At 30.1% G+C, this 22,355-nt stretch overlaps 1 protein-coding gene across 4 annotated transcripts in view; it reads left to right on the plus strand.

The window, feature by feature from the left end:
• LOC119599870 (tubulin polyglutamylase TTLL5) overlaps positions 1 to 22,355 on the plus strand; it is a 214,203-nt gene that overhangs the window by 126,964 nt on the left and 64,884 nt on the right. For 2 of the 4 annotated variants that reach the window (XM_037949787.1, XM_037949788.1), the window contains exons 2-3: positions 22,052 to 22,096; positions 22,208 to 22,339. In XM_037949787.1, the coding sequence (XP_037805715.1) occupies positions 22,059 to 22,096; positions 22,208 to 22,339 (170 nt within the window). In that variant the 5' untranslated portion in view covers positions 22,052 to 22,058. The remainder of the gene's footprint in view (positions 1 to 22,051; positions 22,097 to 22,207; positions 22,340 to 22,355) is intronic. The other 2 variants (XM_037949789.1, XM_037949790.1) reach the window with 1 other exon arrangement.

The following is a 22,355-nucleotide window of genomic DNA, read 5'->3' on the forward strand; positions in this document are numbered from 1 at the left end:
TGTACACAAAACATATTTTATCAAGATATCTTTATTTGATAATGAAATATGTGCGTTTAAGGGATTTTTTGAAGTGGACCTTATATAGGAGCTATTACCAAATATGGAATTCAATGAAATATATGCGTTTAAATGATTTTCGGAAGTTGGCCTTATATGGGAGCTATGAAAAATTATGTGCCCACCGATAGATAGCTTTACTTGAATTTGAAATATGTGCTTTTAAGTGATTTTCGGAAGTGGGCCTTATATGGGAGCTATGACCAATAATGAACCGATCCATAAAAAAAATTTATAGTAAGATTTGTATGTATACAAAACAGATTTGTGTCGAATTTTATGCCGATAGCTTTATAATTCAATGAAATATATGCGTTTAAGTGATTTTCGGAAGTCGACCTTATATGGCAGCTATGACCAATTAAGTGATTTATATTTAGACTAAACATATTTGTGTCGAATTTTATCAAAATAGCTTTATTTGACAATGAAATATGAGCTTTTAAATGATTTTCGGAAGTGGGCCTTATATGGGAGCTATGACCAATAATGGACCGATCCGTAAAAAATTTGTTAGAATGATTTGTATGTACACAAAACATATCCAGCTGGAATTTTATCACAATAGCTTTATTCATCAATGAAATATGTGCGTTTAGGTGATTTTCGGAAGTGGACCTTATATGGGAACTATGACCAATTGTGGACCGACTGAGATCTACGTTGACAGTATGATTTCTGTTCATATTATATTTGTATGTACAAAATTTGGTACCGATATATTTGAGGGAGTTATTAACGATAAACTAATTTCCGGGAATGTATACCTTTGTATGGGAGCTATGGGAAATATTGGATCGATTGTAAAGATTTTGAACATAATTGATCACTGCCCTGAAAAAATAAAGTGTGACAAAATTCATCGCAATATCTTTGGTAGTTTCTGAGAAAACTTCAAAAGAATTAGGAGAAAAACGTATTTTTTCGAGGTAGTCTGAAATTTTTACTCATGACTTTTTAAGTTGTGAACCGATTTTGCTGATTATCAATACCAAACTGCTTAGGATAATAATAAATATTTTAGGTGAATTTGGTTGATTTCCTTTACTTAGTTTTAACGTGAGCATGTTTTACACAGACAGACAGAATATATATACTTTGTTGGGTTTTAGATGAATATTTCTTGGTGTTACACACGGAACGACAAACTTATATATATCCTCTATCACTTTTATATATCCTCTATCACCACTGATGGTGATGGAGGGTATAAAAAACAAAAAACACAAAATTTTGGTTACATTTGTTTACAATCGTAAAAAAGTATTAATGAAATTATTATAAGGATTTTTAAATGTCCAAAGTCTTGTGATTCTTGTTTATAAAGGATGACTCTGTAAGTTATCAACTGAGAGTATAGTTTTGAAATTAATGACAAATCTCTGGGAAGTTTCAAAGCATTTTTTTCTTTTTTTAAAACTTTAAATGTTCATACAGTTGGATTTACATTTGTTTTGGTATATTATACAAAACATTTACTTATTTTAAAAGGTTAAAAAATACGAGGCATTTTAGTTCAGTTCCAACGATTCTTAAAAATGTTTGATTTTGCTCATATACATATCGTCCCTGTTTTGAATATTAGTACTATGTGGGTTTTAACAAAGTTTTCAGAAAAGCAAAAAACCGGTTAAATTAGCTATATTTTTGTTATATCGCGTCGCTTTAGAATAATATGTATCTTTTTGAATTTGTTAACTGATGTAATTAATATCTATTTTGAAAAATAACCGAATTTTTAACGCGTTTTAGCGCAATTCAAAAAAACTCCACAAAGGACTTTTTGAAAAACAGTTTTTATATTGAAATATTCTTCCAATTTTATGTACAGATTTTAAGATTTCTTTCGAAATTTGGGTTTAGGATTTTAATGGGTATATTTGACTAATTATAATGCCATGCAGCGGATGTTAGCATTACATCCACAACATCAGCGATATTTACCTTTGAAAGCGTAATCTGTCTAAATTAGCGGACAAATTTACCAAAAATGAAGAATTTATGAGGGTAATATAAAAACTGGTATACAGCATCATCTAAACAATCTAAATAAAGAACTAAAAGTCTTGGTCCTAATGAGATAATGGAAGTCAAAGGTGCAATATTGTAGTGAGAGCTCATCATTAGGATACATAGGATACAAAAAGTACCAAAAATAGGTACAATTGTCCAAATATCCAAAAAGTTCTACATTTGTATTTTTATTTTTTCGTTAAGTTATGAAGAAGTCAAAAATATTTTTTGTATGTTCACTGATTTAAAAGATACATGGGGCGCAAAAAAAGTACCAAAATACAGTTTTTACCCGTTTATTCCCTAAAGGGGCCGAATTTGAAAAAAGTACCAGACACCTGTCCAATAATTTTTTAAATGAACGACTATAAGCTTTAAACGGTTTTTGTATCTTTTCTAGTTTAGGAGATATGAGTTTACCGAATTTACCCGTTTTTACCCTTTTTACCCCCCTTAACATTCGAATTACCAAAAATTCCGTCTTAGTGGATCTATTTGGTGAGAGACCAATCTTCTGTCCAAATTTCACTTATTTAGCTTCAACCGTTTAGGCTGTGCGATGATGAATCAGTCAGTCAGTGAGTCAGTAACGTTAGAATTTTATATATATATAGATAATTAACACCTTCCAGTCAAATGCATTTTAAAAACAAGTAAGAAATTATAGTCGGGCGAGGCCGACCATATAATACCCTACACCTTTGACAAAAATATAATGTGATTTATTTGCCATAATAAAGCATTTAAATTGAATTGTACCCTGCCTCAGATATACATACTTAAGCCGTTTATTGTTGAATAAAATTGTGGACATTTGAGTGAAATTTTGATGGGGGCTTTTCATAGGGGCTAGGGTCATATGAGGACCTATTATTATGGAATTCGTGAGGGTCATCAAATCTTGTATAGAACTTGGTTTTTGCAGCTTATTGTCGAGATATGAGTATATTAAACATAATTATGAACCTATTCGGCGGGTTCAGTTGTATGGGAGCTAGGTGAAATAATGGACCGATGTACACCATTTTCAACAGGCTTCGTTTACGGTACCATAAAAGATCATGTGCCAAATTTCATTGAATTATCTCCAAAATTGCGACTTGTAGTTTGATTACAAGGTTTACAAGCCCTATTGGGGGGTTCAGTTGTATGGGGGCTAGGTGAAATAATGGAACGATCTTAACCATTTTCAATAGGTTTCGTCCCTGGGACAATAGAAGATCATGTACCAAATTTCATTGAATTATCTTAAAAATTGCGACCTGTGGTTTGATTACAAGGTTTACATGGACGGACAGACGGACGGACATAGCTAAATCGACTCAGAAAATGATTCTGAGCCGATTGGTATACTTTAATTTGGGTATAGGACCAATATTATTGTGCGTTACAAACATCAGCACAAACCCAATATACCCTCCCCACTGAAGTGGTGTAGGGTATAAATATGTAAATGCGAACTTTTTTTTTGTAATTTTGTAAATTTTATGCAGTAAATTATATTGATGGATTAAATAGATATTGTGAATGAAAAATATAATTTCTCCTTTTATAGTGGTCCTAGCAGCATTTATCTGAAAAAACATTTTGCTTTCAGACAAATATAGCGCCATATGATTTGCGGAAATATTAGTATTAAATAAAAGCTTTCAAAATAAAAGCTGCCAAAATCCGGTGCGCATTAAAATATTTTAAGGATATACAATTTTACGTCCTAAATACAGATTTCATAACATCAAAAATAAATTCACACATATAGCAAAATTTTTAGCAATTTAAACACATTTATTATGAATTCATACATAATAATGACATATAATTAAAATTATGTTTTCAAATGCGGCGAAAAAAATGTTTTCAAAAATAAAAATATTAATATTGTACTTTGATTCGATATAAAAATCATAGCTGTAAAGTGTGAATAATTTTATTCTAAATATTTTAAAAAATTAATTATTTTTAAAATTTAGTATACTGGGAAAAAATTAATTATTTTGAATTTTATTTATACAATTTCAAAAAAGATAATAGTTACCATTTAGACATTTGGTAAAAAAATAAAAAAATATTATTTAAATTAATAGAAGTAAAATATAAACAAATTGTATTTAACAGTTTTCAAAATATTTTTTTTATATTAAGTAAATTGCATAGTATTTGAAAAATAAAAATAAATATTTTTCAATTGTATTTTCATTGTACAAATGGATTTTTATTATATTTTATTCAATAAGTTATGAATGAAATTCTTTTTATTCAACAAAAATTTTTTGAATAGTTAATATTTAAATCAACTTTCCTGAAATATTTTTATTTCTTCAAGAAAAATACAAATATTTAAAAATATTTAATTTAATATTGTACTAGTTCCTAATAGAATTTAATATAAAAAAGTGATCGTATGATGAAGATTTAGCATCTGTTGAAGATATAAAAGGTACATTTGCTGTACTAAAACAAAAACGAAGCCAAAAATCATTTATGCTGGTATAAAACGTAGTTGTGCCTATTTTTGTAGAGATATTAGTATATTTGGCATAATTATGAGCTCAAATCCCAATTTGGGAGGTCCGGTTATATGGGGGCTAGGTGAAATAATGGACCAAAATCAATAAGGTTCGTCCTTGGGCTAAAAGTAATGTGTGTACCAAATTTCATCCAATTATGTTCAAAATTGCGACCTGTAGTTTGATTACAAGGTTTACATGGACAGACAGACGGAATTAAAGGTTGGTATTATATCATTAATTCTATGCATTACAAACATCAGCACCAATCCAATATACCCTCCCCATTAAAGTGGTGTAGGTTTAATAAATTCAACATTTGAATGTCTTACCACAAAGTATACAGAGGTGTCACTTTTGACATTTAAAAAAGTCTAAAATCAGCTTTTGTTTGATTTTGAAATTGTTTGGTGAGAAGAGGTATATAAAATACAGCTAAAAAAATTATTGAATTCGTTTTGTGCGAAAGAGAATGAAATAGTTTTTTGCTCGTGACGCCTCTGTATACCCTGTGGTTTTACTTGTTTTTTTAAGGATTAGTTGGATTATATGGGAAATATGTATTACATTATCTTTAATTTACCTATACCTTTGTTGTATAAATAAAAGTATTTCTTTACAATTTCTTGGAATAAAAATTGTAAAACGTTGATTTGAATTTTTTGTATTTAAATGTATTTTGTTTGAATAATTCTAATCGTTCAAAAATTGTATAAATAAAATTATTCAAACTTTTATTAAATTTTTTTGTATTCAAATAAAATAAGTTAGACTTTTATTTAAATTTATGATATTCAAATATAAAAAAATTTTGCTATCATTATACCAGATATACATTATTTTATTTTCAATGTTAGAAAATGATTTTACTTATGTATTAATTTGTTTTTAAATATATAAAATTTGTTCAATATAAATTTAATTTGTATGAATCAAATCTAATAAATTTGTACTATGCAAAAGATAATTTATATTAGAAATTATTTATTATTAGAAATAAAAATTATAATAATATTAAAAGTATTTTTATTTTCGATTCTATTCACATTTTACAGCTATGATAAAAATATACGATAAAGCTACTTCAAATGCCTATATTTTTCAAACCGACTGAGATATTAATTTAGTTCATTTTGCAATGCATTGGAAATAATTTCTAATTTAAGGAAAATTTTTTCGAATGTTTTTATTTGCAAAATTTTGAGTTTGGAAAGAAATTGCAAAAAAAAAAAAAAATATTTTTAATTATCAGTGTATTTTCTGAAATATGAAATTTGCGATAACTATTTTACCATGCGCTGATAGTACTTATAAATGTTTACTAATCGATACTTATTTTATTTGAAAATAGCTTAACCCAGATTTTTAACGATGTTTTAAATTGTATTATTTTAGACTGTCATAACTTTTGCGCGCATTATTTGAAATAATTAACGTTTTCATATTTATCATGTGTAATTATTATCCAATTCAACCACTAAATATGGTTCTTGTCAGAGGAAAAAAATATCCAAAAAAATTTTTATCCAATTCTTAAAAATTTTTGATTTTGCTCATATATATAATATATAGATCGATTTCAATAATTTTACAAAATTTTTGAAAAACGTAACGAAATAAATTTTTGTAATTTTTTTTCTTGATAAATAATCATACTACACTCAAAACAAAACCATTTTATAAAAAAACAAGTAAGAAGTCTATATTCGCCTTTGCCGAATCTTATATACCCTTCACCATATTGTGTTTAAAAAATATTAATTTTATAAAATGTCAATTTATTTCATATTCCCGACCCTGTCATAACATAAGCAAAACAAGAGAAACAACAACAATGCTAAACGAAATAAAAAACAAAAAAAAACAAAATACACAACGCACAGTGGGGCAGAATGGAAATTTTTTGGAAATAAATCTGGCATTTCTAAACGGCTGATCCGATCGGGATAAAATTTGGCGTGAGCCAAGGAGTATTCGAGTTTAAGTTTTGAAGATGAACCCTGCAGATGCCTCAGGGACGGCGCTGTGGCGGCTCAAAGTAGGGTACCTACGACATGTAAAATTTTTAAACTCGTGCCATTTTTTTGTTTTTCACCCAAAAACAAAGATTTTTATATTTTGTGAAAGCGCTGAAAGCGACGAGATCTTGAAAAAACATGCTTGGACATACTACTTATCTCTTATAATATCCGAGTTATAGGCATTTAAAAATTTAGTGATACAAAATTTACCATACCTTGGTCCGCCTTTTTTTGAATACCGGTCGTAATTTTGTTAGTTAGACAACAAAATTTCCAATAATATACAAAAAATTTCAGATCAATATCATTTACAGATCCAAAAATATACGTTTTTTAATTTAAAAATTCAAAAAATTTTAGATTTTTGGCGTTTTTTTGACAAAAATGTGTCTTAACTCTTTTATTAATAAAATAAAATTTTCTTTAAGAACATATAACAATTTTATAGTTTTCGAAAAGGTATCTTTACGCAGAACGCTTTGGCGTAAAAAACTTGTCCTATTTTTTGAAAATGTTGCCACTGCGTCCTTCCGAATATGACCTATTTTTTATCAAAACTTCAACTTTGGGCGACATGTTCTAAAATCCCAAAGCTGGGATCAGAAAACTGAAAGCAGTTTTGGAAACCTCAATATGTTTTCTATTTACTCCAAAAGTATTTTCCCAGCCCTGAAAGAAATGTGGACCCTATGGGCAAAAAAGTAAAAAATCCCATTTTTGGGATTTTCATTCCTATTTTTGGGAATTGCGGGATGCCCTTTGACCTTTTCAATTTTTTTTTGCATTTTCTTATTTGAAATGACAAATTTAACAAGCGTTGAAAATTTCATTGAGTTTTGTTCATAAATAAAGATTTTGTCATATATTACATATTTGTTTAATTTCTAAAACTATGATTTATATCAAAATTTTAATAGGGTCGCAGATAGCTACAACAATTTAGTCCATATTTATCCCTTAATATCTTTTTTTAGTTAGATATGGAAATTCTCGACCATTTACAAAAAATTTCAAGCCAATATCTCAATTACATTCAAAAATATGTTCATTTAAACCTGTGTCCTTTAATTTCATCTTTTTCATATTTTAGTATTAAGTATGACAGAACATATTTAAATCTTATATTTACCTATTTTCTATTTGTTTGCTTATCCTTATAATTGAAAGGTCCTATTATGCTTAAATTTTCAAAAATTTATAACTATTTTTTACCTAAATTTTTTCGACAGATCATTTCGTTCTGTTTCGTTTATGATCATGTAGGTAAAAATATACAGGTAATGATAATTTCGATTCATTCACTAATAAGAAATATCAATGACTGAATTACAGGTTATAGTAATATAGTCCTAAATGTTAATAGGTAGACAATTTGTAATTTTTTACTTTGAAATACCTGTATCGGAAATGACAAGAATTGGTAAAGTAAAGTAAACTTCTTAGATTTAAGTACCATATTTAATAAATCTACAATGAAGATTACATTAAAGTACGAAGAGTTGTGTTCCGTTTTATGGAGTGTATCTTCAAAAGGGCCAGAAAGAATTGAAGACATTTCAAATTATATAAAAACTACATATAGTGGAAAAGTAGACAAAACAGGCATATCAAAATGTAAAAAGTAAGTCTGTGGATGGAAATCAAAAGAAATTTCGATTAAAATTTTGTAGATGGATGGAAACTACTACGGAAATCTCAACTTACAACACATCAACGGGTGCGCCTTACAAGTCATACGTAGACTTATGTTCAAGGTAAAAAAAAAAGAGGGTCACACAAAAACTTTTTTCAATCTCAAATGAGGAAATTGCTGATACATTTAACGAAATGCTGAAAAAGGAAAACCAACCTATGGATGTCGTACATATTGCAACTATTCTTCCTAATGCATCACCAAAACGACTTAAGCGAATTGTGGAAAGTATACCAACTCCAACATCATAATCAAATTTTACTGAAGAGGAAGCAATAGCGCTTATGTTGGAACTGGGTCTCAGGCGAAATAAGTACCAAATATTAAGGAAAGCTCTGCATGAAAAAGGAAACAATGTATTACCATCATACAAGGCGATCCAGGAAAAAAACAAACTATCCTACCATCACCTATTGCTGTTAATGATGTGGAAGCTTGTATTGATATATCATCTTTGCTCGAAAACACAGCATCAAGAATTGTGTCAGACTTTTCAGAAGACCAACTAAGGAAAATTCATAACTGTGATGTTGTCTTAATGTGTAAGTGGGGATGTGACGGCTTATCAGCACTTCCAGAATACAAACAAGCTTGTGGAAGTCGGACATTAGCAAACTACAAAAGTGTATTTATGTCATCATTAGTGCCATTACGAATTCGTTCATATTCCCTTAATCCATCATCGTCAAGCATCGGAAATTTATTTGAAGATATATGGATCAATACAACTCCGGGTTCAAAAAATATTTGTAGACCCATTGGATTTGAATATATAAAGGAGTCAAAGAAAACAACAAAAGATTTAGTGGAATATTTAAAAGATGAAATAAATGCACTGGAGCCCATTTGCATAAAAATAAAGGATTTCTCTATTAACGTATCATATCAGCTAAGCTTAACAATGATTGATGGAAAGGTCAGCAATGCCATAACAGAAACTTCTTCCTTCTGGAGATGCTCAATATGTAATGAGAAAAAGTCGCAATTCTCAAATATAAACAAAAGCAGAAGTATTAATGAAGAAGTCCTGTCTTTCGGAATTTCACCACTTCATGCCAGAATACGATTTTTGGATTACTTTTTACACATAGCATACGACCTCAAATATAGAAGTGTGCCAGAGAATCTTACTAAATCAACAAAAAATAATGAAGAATTGAAAGAACTGAGAGCTGCGGAAAAAAGCAGAATCCAAGAAGAATTTAAAGTTCAGATGGGATTAAACATCGACAAACCACTTCCAAGTTGCGGTAGTACAAATGACGGTAATACGGCGAGAAGGTTTTTTCGTGATTTTGAAATTACTTCAAAAATAACTGGAATCGGCAAGGAGTTGCTTCGAAGAATTAACACTATTTTAATGGCACTGAATAGTAAACATAAAATTAATGGAAATCGATTTGGGGAATATACATCTAAAATTTCTAAATTACTTGTATCTCTGTATCCATGGAGGGAACTAACACCAACAGTACACAAAGTATTGTGTCATGGTCAAATAATAATTGAATCGAATATTCTTCCACTTGGAGAGTTAACAGAAGAAGCCCAGGAAGCGAGGAATCGAGATTTTAAGCATGTTCAACTATTCAGCTCAAGAAAATGCTCCAGGCAATCACAGAATGAAGATATTTTTAATAGTTTACTTCTATCTTCTGATCCTGTTCTTTCAACTATGCGAAAAAGATGGATTTGTTATGAAACTCTATAATCTCAAAACAAGGAAGATTTAAAGGACTTATATTACCTTCTGGATATGTATACCGATATGACAGATTATTTTATAGAAAATAAGTAGTGTTAGGAATTAACTATATAAGTAGGTTGTAAGAATTAATTGTATTATGTTTAAGATAAACAGTTCAAATAAAAATAGCTGTTATACTAACTGATGATATTGTATTAAATTGTGTTTTATGTTTCGGTGGGCGGGAAAGGTGGTTTGTGTGGGGTGATTTAGGTGTTGTTGTGCGTGGCTCATAATAAAATTATAATTTTTTTTATTGTATATACAATTTTATATCTTTAATAAAATAATTAACTAAATAATTTTTAAAAATTGTCCAAATATTTTATTCAACACCAAATGTATGTTCTGTCATACTTAATACTAAAATATGAAAAAGATGAAATTAAAGGACACAGGTTTAAATGAACATATTTTTGAATGTAATTGAGATATTGGCTTGAAATTTTTTGTAAAGGGTCGAGAATTTCCATATCTAACTAAAAAAAGATATTAAGGGATAAATATGGACTAAATTGTTGTAGCTATCTGCGACCCTATTAAAATTTTGATATAAATCATAGTTTTAGAAATTAAACAAATATGTAATATATGACAAAATCTTTATTTATGAACAAAACTCAATGAAATTTTCAACGCTTGTTAAATTTGTCATTTCAAATAAGAAAATGCAAAAAAAAAAAATTGAAAAGGTCAAAGGGCATCCCGCAATTCCCAAAAATAGGAATGAAAATCCCAAAAATGGGATTTTTTACTTTTTTGCCCATAGGGTCCACATTTCTTTCAGGGCTGGGAAAATACTTTTGGAGTAAATAGAAAACATATTGAGGTTTCCAAAACTGCTTTCAGTTTTCTGATCCCAGCTTTGGGATTTTAGAACATGTCGCCCAAAGTTGAAGTTTTGATAAAAAATAGGTCATATTCGGAAGGACGCAGTGGCAACATTTTCAAAAAATAGGACAAGTTTTTTACGCCAAAGCGTTCTGCGTAAAGATACCTTTTCGAAAACTATAAAATTGTTATATGTTCTTAAAGAAAATTTTATTTTATTAATAAAAGAGTTAAGACACATTTTTGGCAAAAAAACGCAAAAAATCTAAAATTTTTTGAATTTTTAAATTAAAAAACGTATATTTTTGGATCTGTAAATGATATTGATCTGATTTTTTGTATATTATTGGAAATTTTGTTGTCTAACTAACAAGAAAAAATTGAGTCCATTTGGTCCAAAATTACGCCCGGTATTCAAAAAAAGGCGGACCAAGGTATGGTAAATTTTGTATCACTAAATTTTTAAATGCCTATAACTCGGATATTATAAGAGATAAGTAGTATGTCCAAGCATGTTTTTTCAAGATCTCATCGAGCGCTTTCACAAAATATAAAAATCTTTGTATTTGGGTGAAAAACAAAAAAATGGCACGAGTTTAAAATGAAACCACAGCCATCCAAACATTCGAAACAATATACACAAAAAAACAAGTAAGAAAGTATAGTCGGGCGTGGCCGACCATATGATACCCTACACCAGTTATGAATATTAAATGTGATTTATTTTTCATAATAAAGCATTTATCTTCAATATTCCCTTGTTCCGATACATTTAAGCAATTTATGGATGAAAAGCTAATTTTCTGAAAGAGGCTTTATATGGGGGCTAGGGGCAAATATGGACCAAGCCCGATAAAATTTTGTGAATATATTTATATTTACATAATATTTTATTGTGCTGAATTTCATCGCGATATTTGTGTTTATAAGTTAATTTGGGACATTCAAGTAATTTTCTGAAGGGGACTTTGTATGGGAGCTAGGGTCAAATGGGGCCCGATCTTTATGAAATTTGGCAGGGTCATCAAGACTTCTATAAAACTTAGTTGTGCCGTATTTTATCGATATATCTGTATATTTAACATAATTATGAGCTCAGAAGCCCTTTTCGGGGGGTTCTGTTCTATGGGGGCTAGGTGAAATAATGGACCGATTTTAACCATTTTCAATAGTGCGTGCCAAATTTCATCCAATTATCTTGAAAATTGCGACCTGTACCTTGCGCACAAGGTTTACATGGACAGCCAGCCAGCCAGCCAGACGGACGGACGGACGGACATAGCTTAATCGACTCAGAAAACGATTCTAAGCCGATTGGTATACTTTAAGGTGGGTCTAGGACGAATATTTTTGTATGTTACAAACATCAGCACAAATCCAATATACCCTCCCCACTAAAGTGGTGTAGGGTATAACAAAAACAAAATACACAAGGCAATGAAACCACAGACATCCAAACATATGAAACGAAATACATACACAAAAAAACAAAAACAAAATACACATCGCAATGAAACCAACCTTTTATACAATAAGCAGTGTTGTTGTTGCTTTTTTGATGAAATTTTCAGAGGTTGTCTCGGATTTTTGCTCATATCTCCGTTATTTATGGACCGATTTTGCTGATTTTCAATAGGAAACTTCTCGAAAGTATGTCCAACAGAATTATTGAAGATTTGGATCCTGAAGATATCTGGAGTCTTCAGAAAATTGATTTCAACAAACACACAGACAGACGGACAGACAGACAGGCGGACATAGCTTAATCGACTCCGCTATCTATAAGGACTCGGAATATATATACTTTATAGGGTCGGAAAATATAACAAGTAAGAAACTATAGTCGGGCGTGGCCGATCATGTACGATTGTATGCTGCCTAGGAGAAATAAAATATCCTATTTTAATAATTTTCAACAGGATCCAAATGTGACAAATTTTAACAAATTATATTGAAAGCGAGCTGTAGCGTACACCCAAGGTTTACACGGTTACAAAGACGGACATAGCTTAATCGAATCAGAAAGTAATTTTCAGAAGCGGACTTTGTATAGGACTGTCAAGTGAGACCCGATCATTACGAAAATCGACAGCCAAAATCGGATGGTCGGGATATATGGGTGCTAAGGCAAAACTTGGGCCGATCCTTATAAAATTTATTGTCAGGATTTATGTTTATATAAAGGGGACTTTGTATGGGGGCTAGGGTCAAAAAATGCTCGATCTTTACGAAAATCGCTAGAATTATTAAGATTTATATAAAACTAAGTTTTGCCAATTTTTGTAGATATAGTAGATCATTCGGGGGGTCCGGATGTATGGGGGCTAGGTGAAATAAAGGACCGGTTTCAGCCATTTTCAATAGCGTTCGTCCTTGGACCAAAATAAGCGTACGTTCCAAATTTCATCAAATTATCTCAAAAATTGCACAATTGTGTTATTAAAATTATTTATTATTATTTTAAAAAGGTGGTAAACTTTTTAATATTCTCCATTGTGCCCAAAACTCCTCTTCATAAACCACCTCATAATTATTCTTCATCTGAAATATTTTCGCCTTTTGATATGTCACTGTCTGTTGGAGACAGTTTTTTCCTTTTATATAAATTGGTTTTACCAGACATAAAATTCCTAATCCCTAATTTTCCTATTATTTAGGAACATGAATTATTTTTACGTTAGTGCTGATTAGGATGAACTAAGTAATAAAAACCTGCTCTTAATGCTTTGTGTAAACTAGAGTTGGGATCGTGAGTACATTTTACCCACGACCATGTAAGTATACATGACAATCCTCACTATAGTGTAGGGAATAAAAATCATTCCTATAGAAATGTTTCAGGCTTGTACATAACGTACATACATACATTAGAAATTGTATCATTTAACCTATTTTTATTTAATTTTTATGCCTTTATATTTTATCTAGCTATAAATATCTACAAAATAATACGAAATTTTATTTAAATGACTGTTATATTCTTAAAATTTCTTTTGGGCGGGAATTCTCGGGATCCCGGGAAAAGAAAAACACTAGTTGTAAACATAAATCATTAAATCATATTTTTACAATTTACTTAATAAAAGTGATTCGCGAAAAAAAACGCAAAACTTTTTTTCTGACTATTAAAACCATGATATTGCAGTTTACTACAAAATTTAAATTTTTACCCAATGTTACCCAATCCCATTTAAAGCTCTATTTATATTTCAAAAATAGCGCAAAAATGGGCATATTTAACAAAAAATAATTAAAATATTTCTACATGATTTTTTAAATTCATTATTTTTTTCGATCACACTGAAGTTTATGATTCAATAATAATAAAAATATCACTTTTAAAGTACTAAAGTACTAAAAAAGCGCAAAACTTTTTTTCTGACTATTAATACCAAGATATTGCAGTTTACTACAAAATTTAAATTTTTACTCAATGTTACCCAATCCCATTTAAAGCTCTATTTTTAAGTTTATGATTCAATAATAATAAAAATATCACTTTTAAAGTACTAATTAAATACTATTTAATATATAAAATTTATAAAATTGCGGTGCTATTTTAAGTTCAGTAGAGAGGATACTTATTCAAAAAGCTTAGGATGCTCGTTTTAATGACACTTTGATTTCCTGAGAACTCAATATGACTGTATAATTTGTTGAATTGTGCACAAATTCTACGCATTGGATCAAAATTAGCATAATTTGATGTATAATTTTGTACTCTATAATCGAGTAAAAAGTAATTTTCATAAAACTTAATTTTACTTTTTCAATTAATTTCCATTTTTCCCAAATTCAATCTTTTGTGCAGCGATTGTATCGTTTATGCCTTGCTTTGAAATGAGTGCTTACAACCCAATGAACATTCGATGATTCTCAAGCGAATTTTCATTGATGCAAAATATTTATTTTAAAACGCATTATTGAAGGTATTATGAATTAATTATTAATATTTAAATTAATTTTTAGTGTGATATTGATAAAAATTATATATGAAATTAGTGTGATATTGATAAAAATTATATATGATAACAAAATAAAACATGCACCTGGTTCAGGAATGGTCCACGTGATGTTTCTAAGGCCGAAAAATAGAAAGCATTTTTAAAAGAGCTCCCAACAAATCCGGAAGGAATCACCCCGGTTAGCTCAGTGCTCGGACTATTTGGTACGAAAAGTTAAAGGTAATGCAGGTTTAAAAACATACAAGTCCCAAAAAGTTCCTGACAGGAGCGTTGCTAAAAATTTAGAGGCCAAAAAGAGAGCACGTCGAGTTTTATAAAAAAATATTCTTGCTGCTTAACACATAACGAAACGTATGTTCAGGCAGATTTTTCGCAACTTACACTTCAAAAATTTTATGTTGCTGATGCTCGAGGGAATGTTGAAGAAAAGTTTAGGACCAAAAAGCAGACAAAATTTCCCAAAAAGTTCTTGGTATGGCAAGCAATATGCAGTTGCGGCAAAAGAAGCCATTCATTTATAAATACCGAAATTTACATCAAGGAATGTTTAAAAAAAGTGTGCTTGCATTCATAAGACTTCATAATGTGTCCACTTATTTTTGGCCTGACATGGCATCCTGTCACTATGGTGAACAAGCGCTTGAGTGGTACAAGAACAATAATGTGGTATTTGTACCAGGAGAGGCAAAACCTCCAAACTACACGGAGCTAAGGCCAGTGGAGAGATATTGGGCTCTTGTTAAAAGAGAATTGAAGAGCACAAAAAAAGGTGCCCAAAAGTGTGGTAGATTTTAAACGGAGATGGACTATCTGTTCGAGCAAAGTGACAGAAAGCACTATAAAAACGTTAATGGAAGGGTTTGATTAAAACTATAAAAATATATTTTTTTTTGTAAATTGTAACAATAATTCCAATCAAATAAAAAAAATAAAACTGTAAGTTTAGTGGTTTCGTTTTTATTAACATATAGGTATGTATGTTAAGAATTTTTCGATCTCACTCCTTATTAAATACAAAAATCTAATTAAATTAATGTTATTTTTAATATTTATTGTTCGTTCCCTTTAAATCCTTCTAAGACAACGCCAAATTATAGTGAAATATTACAATTTCTATAGTAGATTTACATGAGTGAATTGGGTGCAATTTTTCATACCTTCACTTATGACAATATATTAGAATTTAGGCATGTATTTAAAACGCATAAATTGAATACGTACTAAAGAAATAATGAAAATATCCCTTCTTGAACAACTTAAAATTTTTTTTGTTGGGACCCATTTACAGATAATGGTAATCCAACAATACTAGCAGGTAAAATAATACGTTAATTATACATTCCCTTTAAGATACTTTGATATTTAACCGCTAAGAACGGGTTAAATTGCAAAATAGCGAAATATTTAAAAAATGTTTCCCAAAAATCGTTAGAATACCGTTATTTATATGTGGATATAGATTCGCGACACATGCAGCAAAATATTCGCACACGAAATATTACAATTAAATAATGCCATTTAATTTTTCCCTAAACTTTACTTCTATATAGCATTTCTGACTTTGTAAGGATGGTTCAGAAATACAAAACACCTCCGTTTATATGAAAAGAGTTTAGTTGATTAACTTGCAACACCAAAAAACATAGTTGTTAACTCTTACTTTAGTTAAAGATATTCAAGATAAACGACATTTTCCATTTTTTGATCCCTTTTTTATGAAAAGTCAAAAACAAGTAATTTGTTAAAATCGGATAAGGGGTTCCAAAGTTAATCAGTCTTCAACATTTATAATTTGTCACTAATATATCCGACATACTTTATGTTTATAGACCAGAGGAGATTATTGTTGAAATTTCCTAGCACGTGTTATAGGGTAAGAAAATTCGACTGACGCTACGTTGCTACACGCAGAGAAAAAATATAGTTGTGGTAACCATAATCTGAGCAACATATTATGGTTAGAATTATGGTTAAAGTTAAAACATATTATGATCATTATTAGTATTAAAAAATGTATTATGATCATTATTAGTATAATAAGATATCATATTATGATTAAATATAGTCCGAATATTTCATCATAATATAGTTTTATTAATCATAATGTGATGTTGATGCTCAAGTATCCATATTATGGTTTCATATAGTGGTTGGAACAACAAACCCTTAAGTAAAGTGTAGTGTTTGTGTTATTGTGCATGAGTTTCTCTAACTCTCCAATAAGTGAAATGAGGCTCAGTAGCAATGGAAAAAAGGCATACTTTGTTATGAGCTCTCCATACAATAACAACTATGATCCTAAAAATCATAAAAATTATTTAGGTGCAAGAACAACAACAAACGAGAGATCACCTCTACCAAGTGCGCCAAACCAAAACAATTGTGTGGATAATAACACAAAAGAATACATAAATAAACAAACAGCAGACACAAGAACAACAACAAACGAGAGATCTTCTCTCTCAAGTGCGCTAAAACAAGACAATTGTGTGGAAGATAGTGCAAAAGAAAAAATAGATAAACAGAAAACTGATTCAATGGTTGATGTAAATAGTAATGCTAAAACTATTAATGATAAGGAGAATCAGTTAAATCCTATGCAAAAAAAATACTGGTGCCATACCAAAAAATACTCAAAGTACATTGAGCTCAAATAGAACGGAAAAGATCCAAACAGGAATGGACTGTTACGTCACTTATACAAAACCAATCTATTGGTTAATAAGTTGTCCCAACTTGTAGGTAAAAAAAAATTCCAGGTAGTCTCTCTACGCAAAGGAAACATTCAGGAAACAAAAATACAGACTTATTCAGAAAAGTCTTTTAGAACAATAGTTGATAGTCTTGATTCTGAGAAAAGAAATTATTACACGTATCAACTAAAAAGTGCTAAGGGTTTGACAGTAGTTATCAAAGGTGTATACAGTTCTGTACCAACTGATGACATTAAAAAAGCGCTAGAGTCTGAAGTGAAGTCCATCCACAATATATTTAACAAGGATAAAATTCCTCAGCCAATGTTTAGGGTTGAAATTACTTTTAACTCTTCACAATTAAACAAAAAGGGTGATACACATCCAATATATAGCTTAAGATATATTCTAAGTCGCAGAATTACGGTAGAGGAACCCATTAAGCCCATCCTCCTCAATGCCTAAATTGCCAAGTGTTCTGACACACCAGAACATTTTGCAAATTACCTTCTGTTTGTTTGAGATGTGGAGACATTCATAAGAGCCAAGAATGTCCCTATTAGGGTATTCAATTATTCGGGTTTTTCACTTATTCGGTTTATTTGACAAATAATTATTTGAGGTTTTATGTTTTTTATTAATTCTGTTGCTTTTTTACATTATTTTTCTTCCTATAACAAACAAAGTTATAATTTTCCACTTCTTTGAGTTCAAATCTATGTATATTTTTTAATTAAGTTCGTTCTTAAATATTCGAAATTATTTATTTTCATGTGAATTTCTTTCCTATATAAAGAAATTAAGTTAATTAATTTTATGTTTTTGAGATTTTTCAACGAGTTCCAAAATTCATACGTTCCATTGAATTAGTGTATAACTATTGCTGAAAAACTTATTAGAAATTCTTAAAAACACAACAATGTTCTTTAAAACTGGTTGTAGAAGTAAGGGGGATTTCCAAGATTGCCTTTCAAGAATCTAAAGTGTTTCTTTACGAATACATTCTAGAAGTAGGTAAATTAGAACAAATTCCTAAAATGTTTCTGAAGTATTGTTATTGAAATCATCAAATAAATTTTCTTCATTATTGAAAATAATTAAAGAATTAATAAAGGAAGAAAATTTATTATAAAAATATTGAATTTTCTATAAAATATATAGCAATTTTACTGTTACAAGTAATTTTTTCTTAATCGGTTATTTGATAGAAATTATTCGGTTTATTTGTTATTTGAAATTTGGCAATTTTAATTTATTCGAACGATTAATCGTCAAAAATTGATCGATTAACCGATCGACGATTAATCGTTTGAATACCCCAGTCCCTACCCAGAACAGATAGTAATAAAAGAAAATGCAATAACTGCGGTTAAAATTACACTGCAAACTATCGCGGGTGTCCAGTATTACTACACATCCAACAATCAAGGCCAATATAATGCTCAATATAAGGCTTCTAACTTCCCAAGCCTTCTTGATATTTCTAGTGCTCAATATAGAAGTATTACAAATAAAAATAATCAGAACAAATCGTATGCCCATACGACAAAAGAGGGTTCCGTAACCAAAATGAACGCAAAACAGACTTCTAGTGCCCAATATAGAAGTCCTTCAAATAATGAAAAAAATGTCCCATTATTTTCACTCATGCGCCTCCAGAATGGTGAATGGGCAAGAAATTGAAGCATTCGCCAATCACTTGGAGAATGTGTTTACTCAAAATGACACAAATTCATCTATTAGTGCTAACATTATAGATAACGAGATTCCACACCCAAAAAAATTAGGCTCTCTACCATTAAGACGACAATCAAAGGTCTTAAGGCAAGAAAATCACCTGGTATAGATAAAATTACTACCACCATGATAAGTAACCTGCCCAATTCAGCACTGAGAATTATTTTCTTCATTTTTCACTCGATGCTACGTATTGGATATTTTCCTATCTCATGGAAAATATCCGAGATTGTTATAATACCAAAACCGTGAAAAGATGTCACTCAAGTTACTTCATACCGCCCCATTAGCCTCTTGTCTATATTCTCAAAACTTTTCGAAAAGTTATTGCTCAAAAGCCTTATAGTACACCTTAAAAATAATAGCATTATTCCTGATCATCAGTTCGGTTTCAGAAGAAAAGACAGCACTATCGAACAGGTACATCGAATAATCACTCTTATTCGGAAGGCCTTCGAGAGCAAGCAATATTGCTCAGCTTTATTCATAGATATTTCTAAAGCTTTTGATAAAGTCTGGCACGATGGACTAATACACAAAATTTTTACATTACTACCTGCGAATGTTCACAAACTGCTTAAAAATTACGTATATGAAAGAACTTTTCAAATCAGATCTAAAGATGTGATCTCTTCACATCGTACAATATCTGCTGGAGTACCCCAGGGAAGTATTCTAGGTCCGTTCCTATATATTTTATATACTGCAGTACCGCAATTCAGTAACTTTTTAACTACAATATTTTGTCGTTAAATAGTAAAAATTCGTAAGTTAACAATAATTGTCGTTATGTGGTATTCTGAATTTTATTTCACCGATTTTTTTCGTTAATCATATAAAAAAGTATCGGCAATGTAACGACAAATAAAAAGTTCACGTTAATAATTTTATATTTGAAAAATATTTCAATACAAAACATTTGACATTCTCACATTTTTCCGATCTTAGTCGTTAAAATATTCTAAGGTCGTTAAAAAGTTACAGAATTGGAAATTCGTTAATGCAACCGATATTTGTCGTTACTTTACGATATCGGTAGTTAAAATTAAAAAATTACAGAATTGTGGTACAGAAATGCCAACGAGCGCACTGAATCACACATCTACATTTGCGGACAATACCGCATTTGTAAGTATACATGAAAACCCTTCAATAGCTTCTGCACAACTCCAGACTCACATTGGCGAATTGGAAAAATGGCTGGACAAATGGAAAATAAAAGTCAATGCAACAAAATGTACTCACGTTACATTTACACTAAGACGAGAAAACTGTCCTCCAATACAGATAAACAACGTCAAAATTCCAGAACAGAGCCATGTGAGATACCTTGGTATCTATCTTGATCGCCGTTTAACATGGAGCCACCATATTGAAGCTAAGGTAACACAAATAAAGTTAAAGTCAGCACAATTGCACTGGCTAATTGGCCCATGGTCTGATCTAGACTTAGAGTACAAAGTACTTTTGTACAAGATTGTCATTAAACCGATATGGCCATGGCATTCAGCTATGGGGAACAGCATCCTCAAAGAAAGCAGTCAGCACTGTTAAGGACAATAACAGGTGCCCCGTGGTACATTCGCAATAGTAATATTCACAGGGATCTCAATGTCCCCATAATACGCGAGGAGATTAAACTCTCCAGTTTAACCTACCTGTCGAAACTAATGGATCATCCAAATTCGCTTGCCAGAGACTTGCTGCTATTTGAGGGTCATAGACGACTGAGGAGAATGGAAACCTTGGATCTTGCCAGATAATCAAATCGAGAACTTGTGTTGAAACTGCAGTGACAACGTTAGTCATAGTACACATAATATGGTTAATCTAATGTGTTCGGCGTGAATTGTAATTATTTTTTAGTTTACTTTCAAACAAACACAAAACTTCCTAGCACTGTTATTCCCATAAATAAAAATTAATATATCCACACTTTCATGTCACTATAAAGATAATTAACAACTTTTTTAATTATAAAATTTGTATGTACCATATTTTATGTATTTTATATTTCTTTTAAATTGTATAATATTGTCTACGATTATATTTTTAGATATCAACACTTTATTTAATCCGGTCTAGTACAGATAAACCATACAACTGATATAAAATTGGCGATACCAACATATTTTTAATAGTAAATGTATTTTGCTTATATCTTAAACATTATATGGGTATACGTGTAAAAACCTACCATTTAATGGTTATTTGAAAGTTTAAATGGTTCTAAATAATATAAAATGTTTAGATAGTTATCATTATTTATTTGCTGTAAAAATATTTTTTTCAGAGACTAAAATATTGACGAAATTTAATAAAAATAACAATTGTTTGGTTATGACAAGAAAATATTGGTACAAAAAACATAGAATAGTTGTCCTAACCATGCCGAACCATCTTTTTTTCTCTGCGTGTACACTGTACACATACACTGTATGTATGCTCCACGGTTATAGACCTATAAAGTAAGAACCATGTTAGTTATGAATAAAATTCTTACGTCATATAAACCGTATTTAAGGAAAGGATTTAAAAATTTGAAGTGGTCAAAATGTCTGTGGAATAACGCTATAAGAAATATCAATTTTATCTATTCTTAAGAAAATTTGAGTTTTACTAACAATTAACACTCTATTATTATTTTTTAAATACATATAAGTTTTTTAAGCACTTAAGATTAAGAGCGTAATTGATTCGAAACATCTGTATATATCATATTACCCTATCTTGTATTCATCCATGCTAGTTTTAGCTAAATAAATAATTTTTACTTTTTTACAGGTCCGTTATGCCCACAACCAATGCCCAATCGAGTGTAAATGCAACGTAAGTTATAAGAAGATTAACATTTTTAAAGTCTATGTATGATAAATAGTTTAATTAAATCGGATCGAAATGAATATTTAAAAATTATTGTTTTTGCATAAATGCTTTAAGATGTCTGAGATCGCCGATGCTAACAAAGAATTTGAGAATGGCTTATGACGATCGATTAAATATGTCAAGAAAACTTTTCAATCTGTCAAGGAAACGTGTTGAGAATTTAAAAAGAAATCATACAACTAAACGGTAATACTTTTAAAAA

This window comes from Lucilia sericata, unplaced genomic scaffold, assembly GCF_015586225.1.
Source record: "Lucilia sericata isolate MDLA Ls3-8-SP2 unplaced genomic scaffold, ASM1558622v1 Contig000094F_arrow, whole genome shotgun sequence".
NCBI classification, from domain to species: Eukaryota; Metazoa; Arthropoda; class Insecta; order Diptera; family Calliphoridae; genus Lucilia; species Lucilia sericata.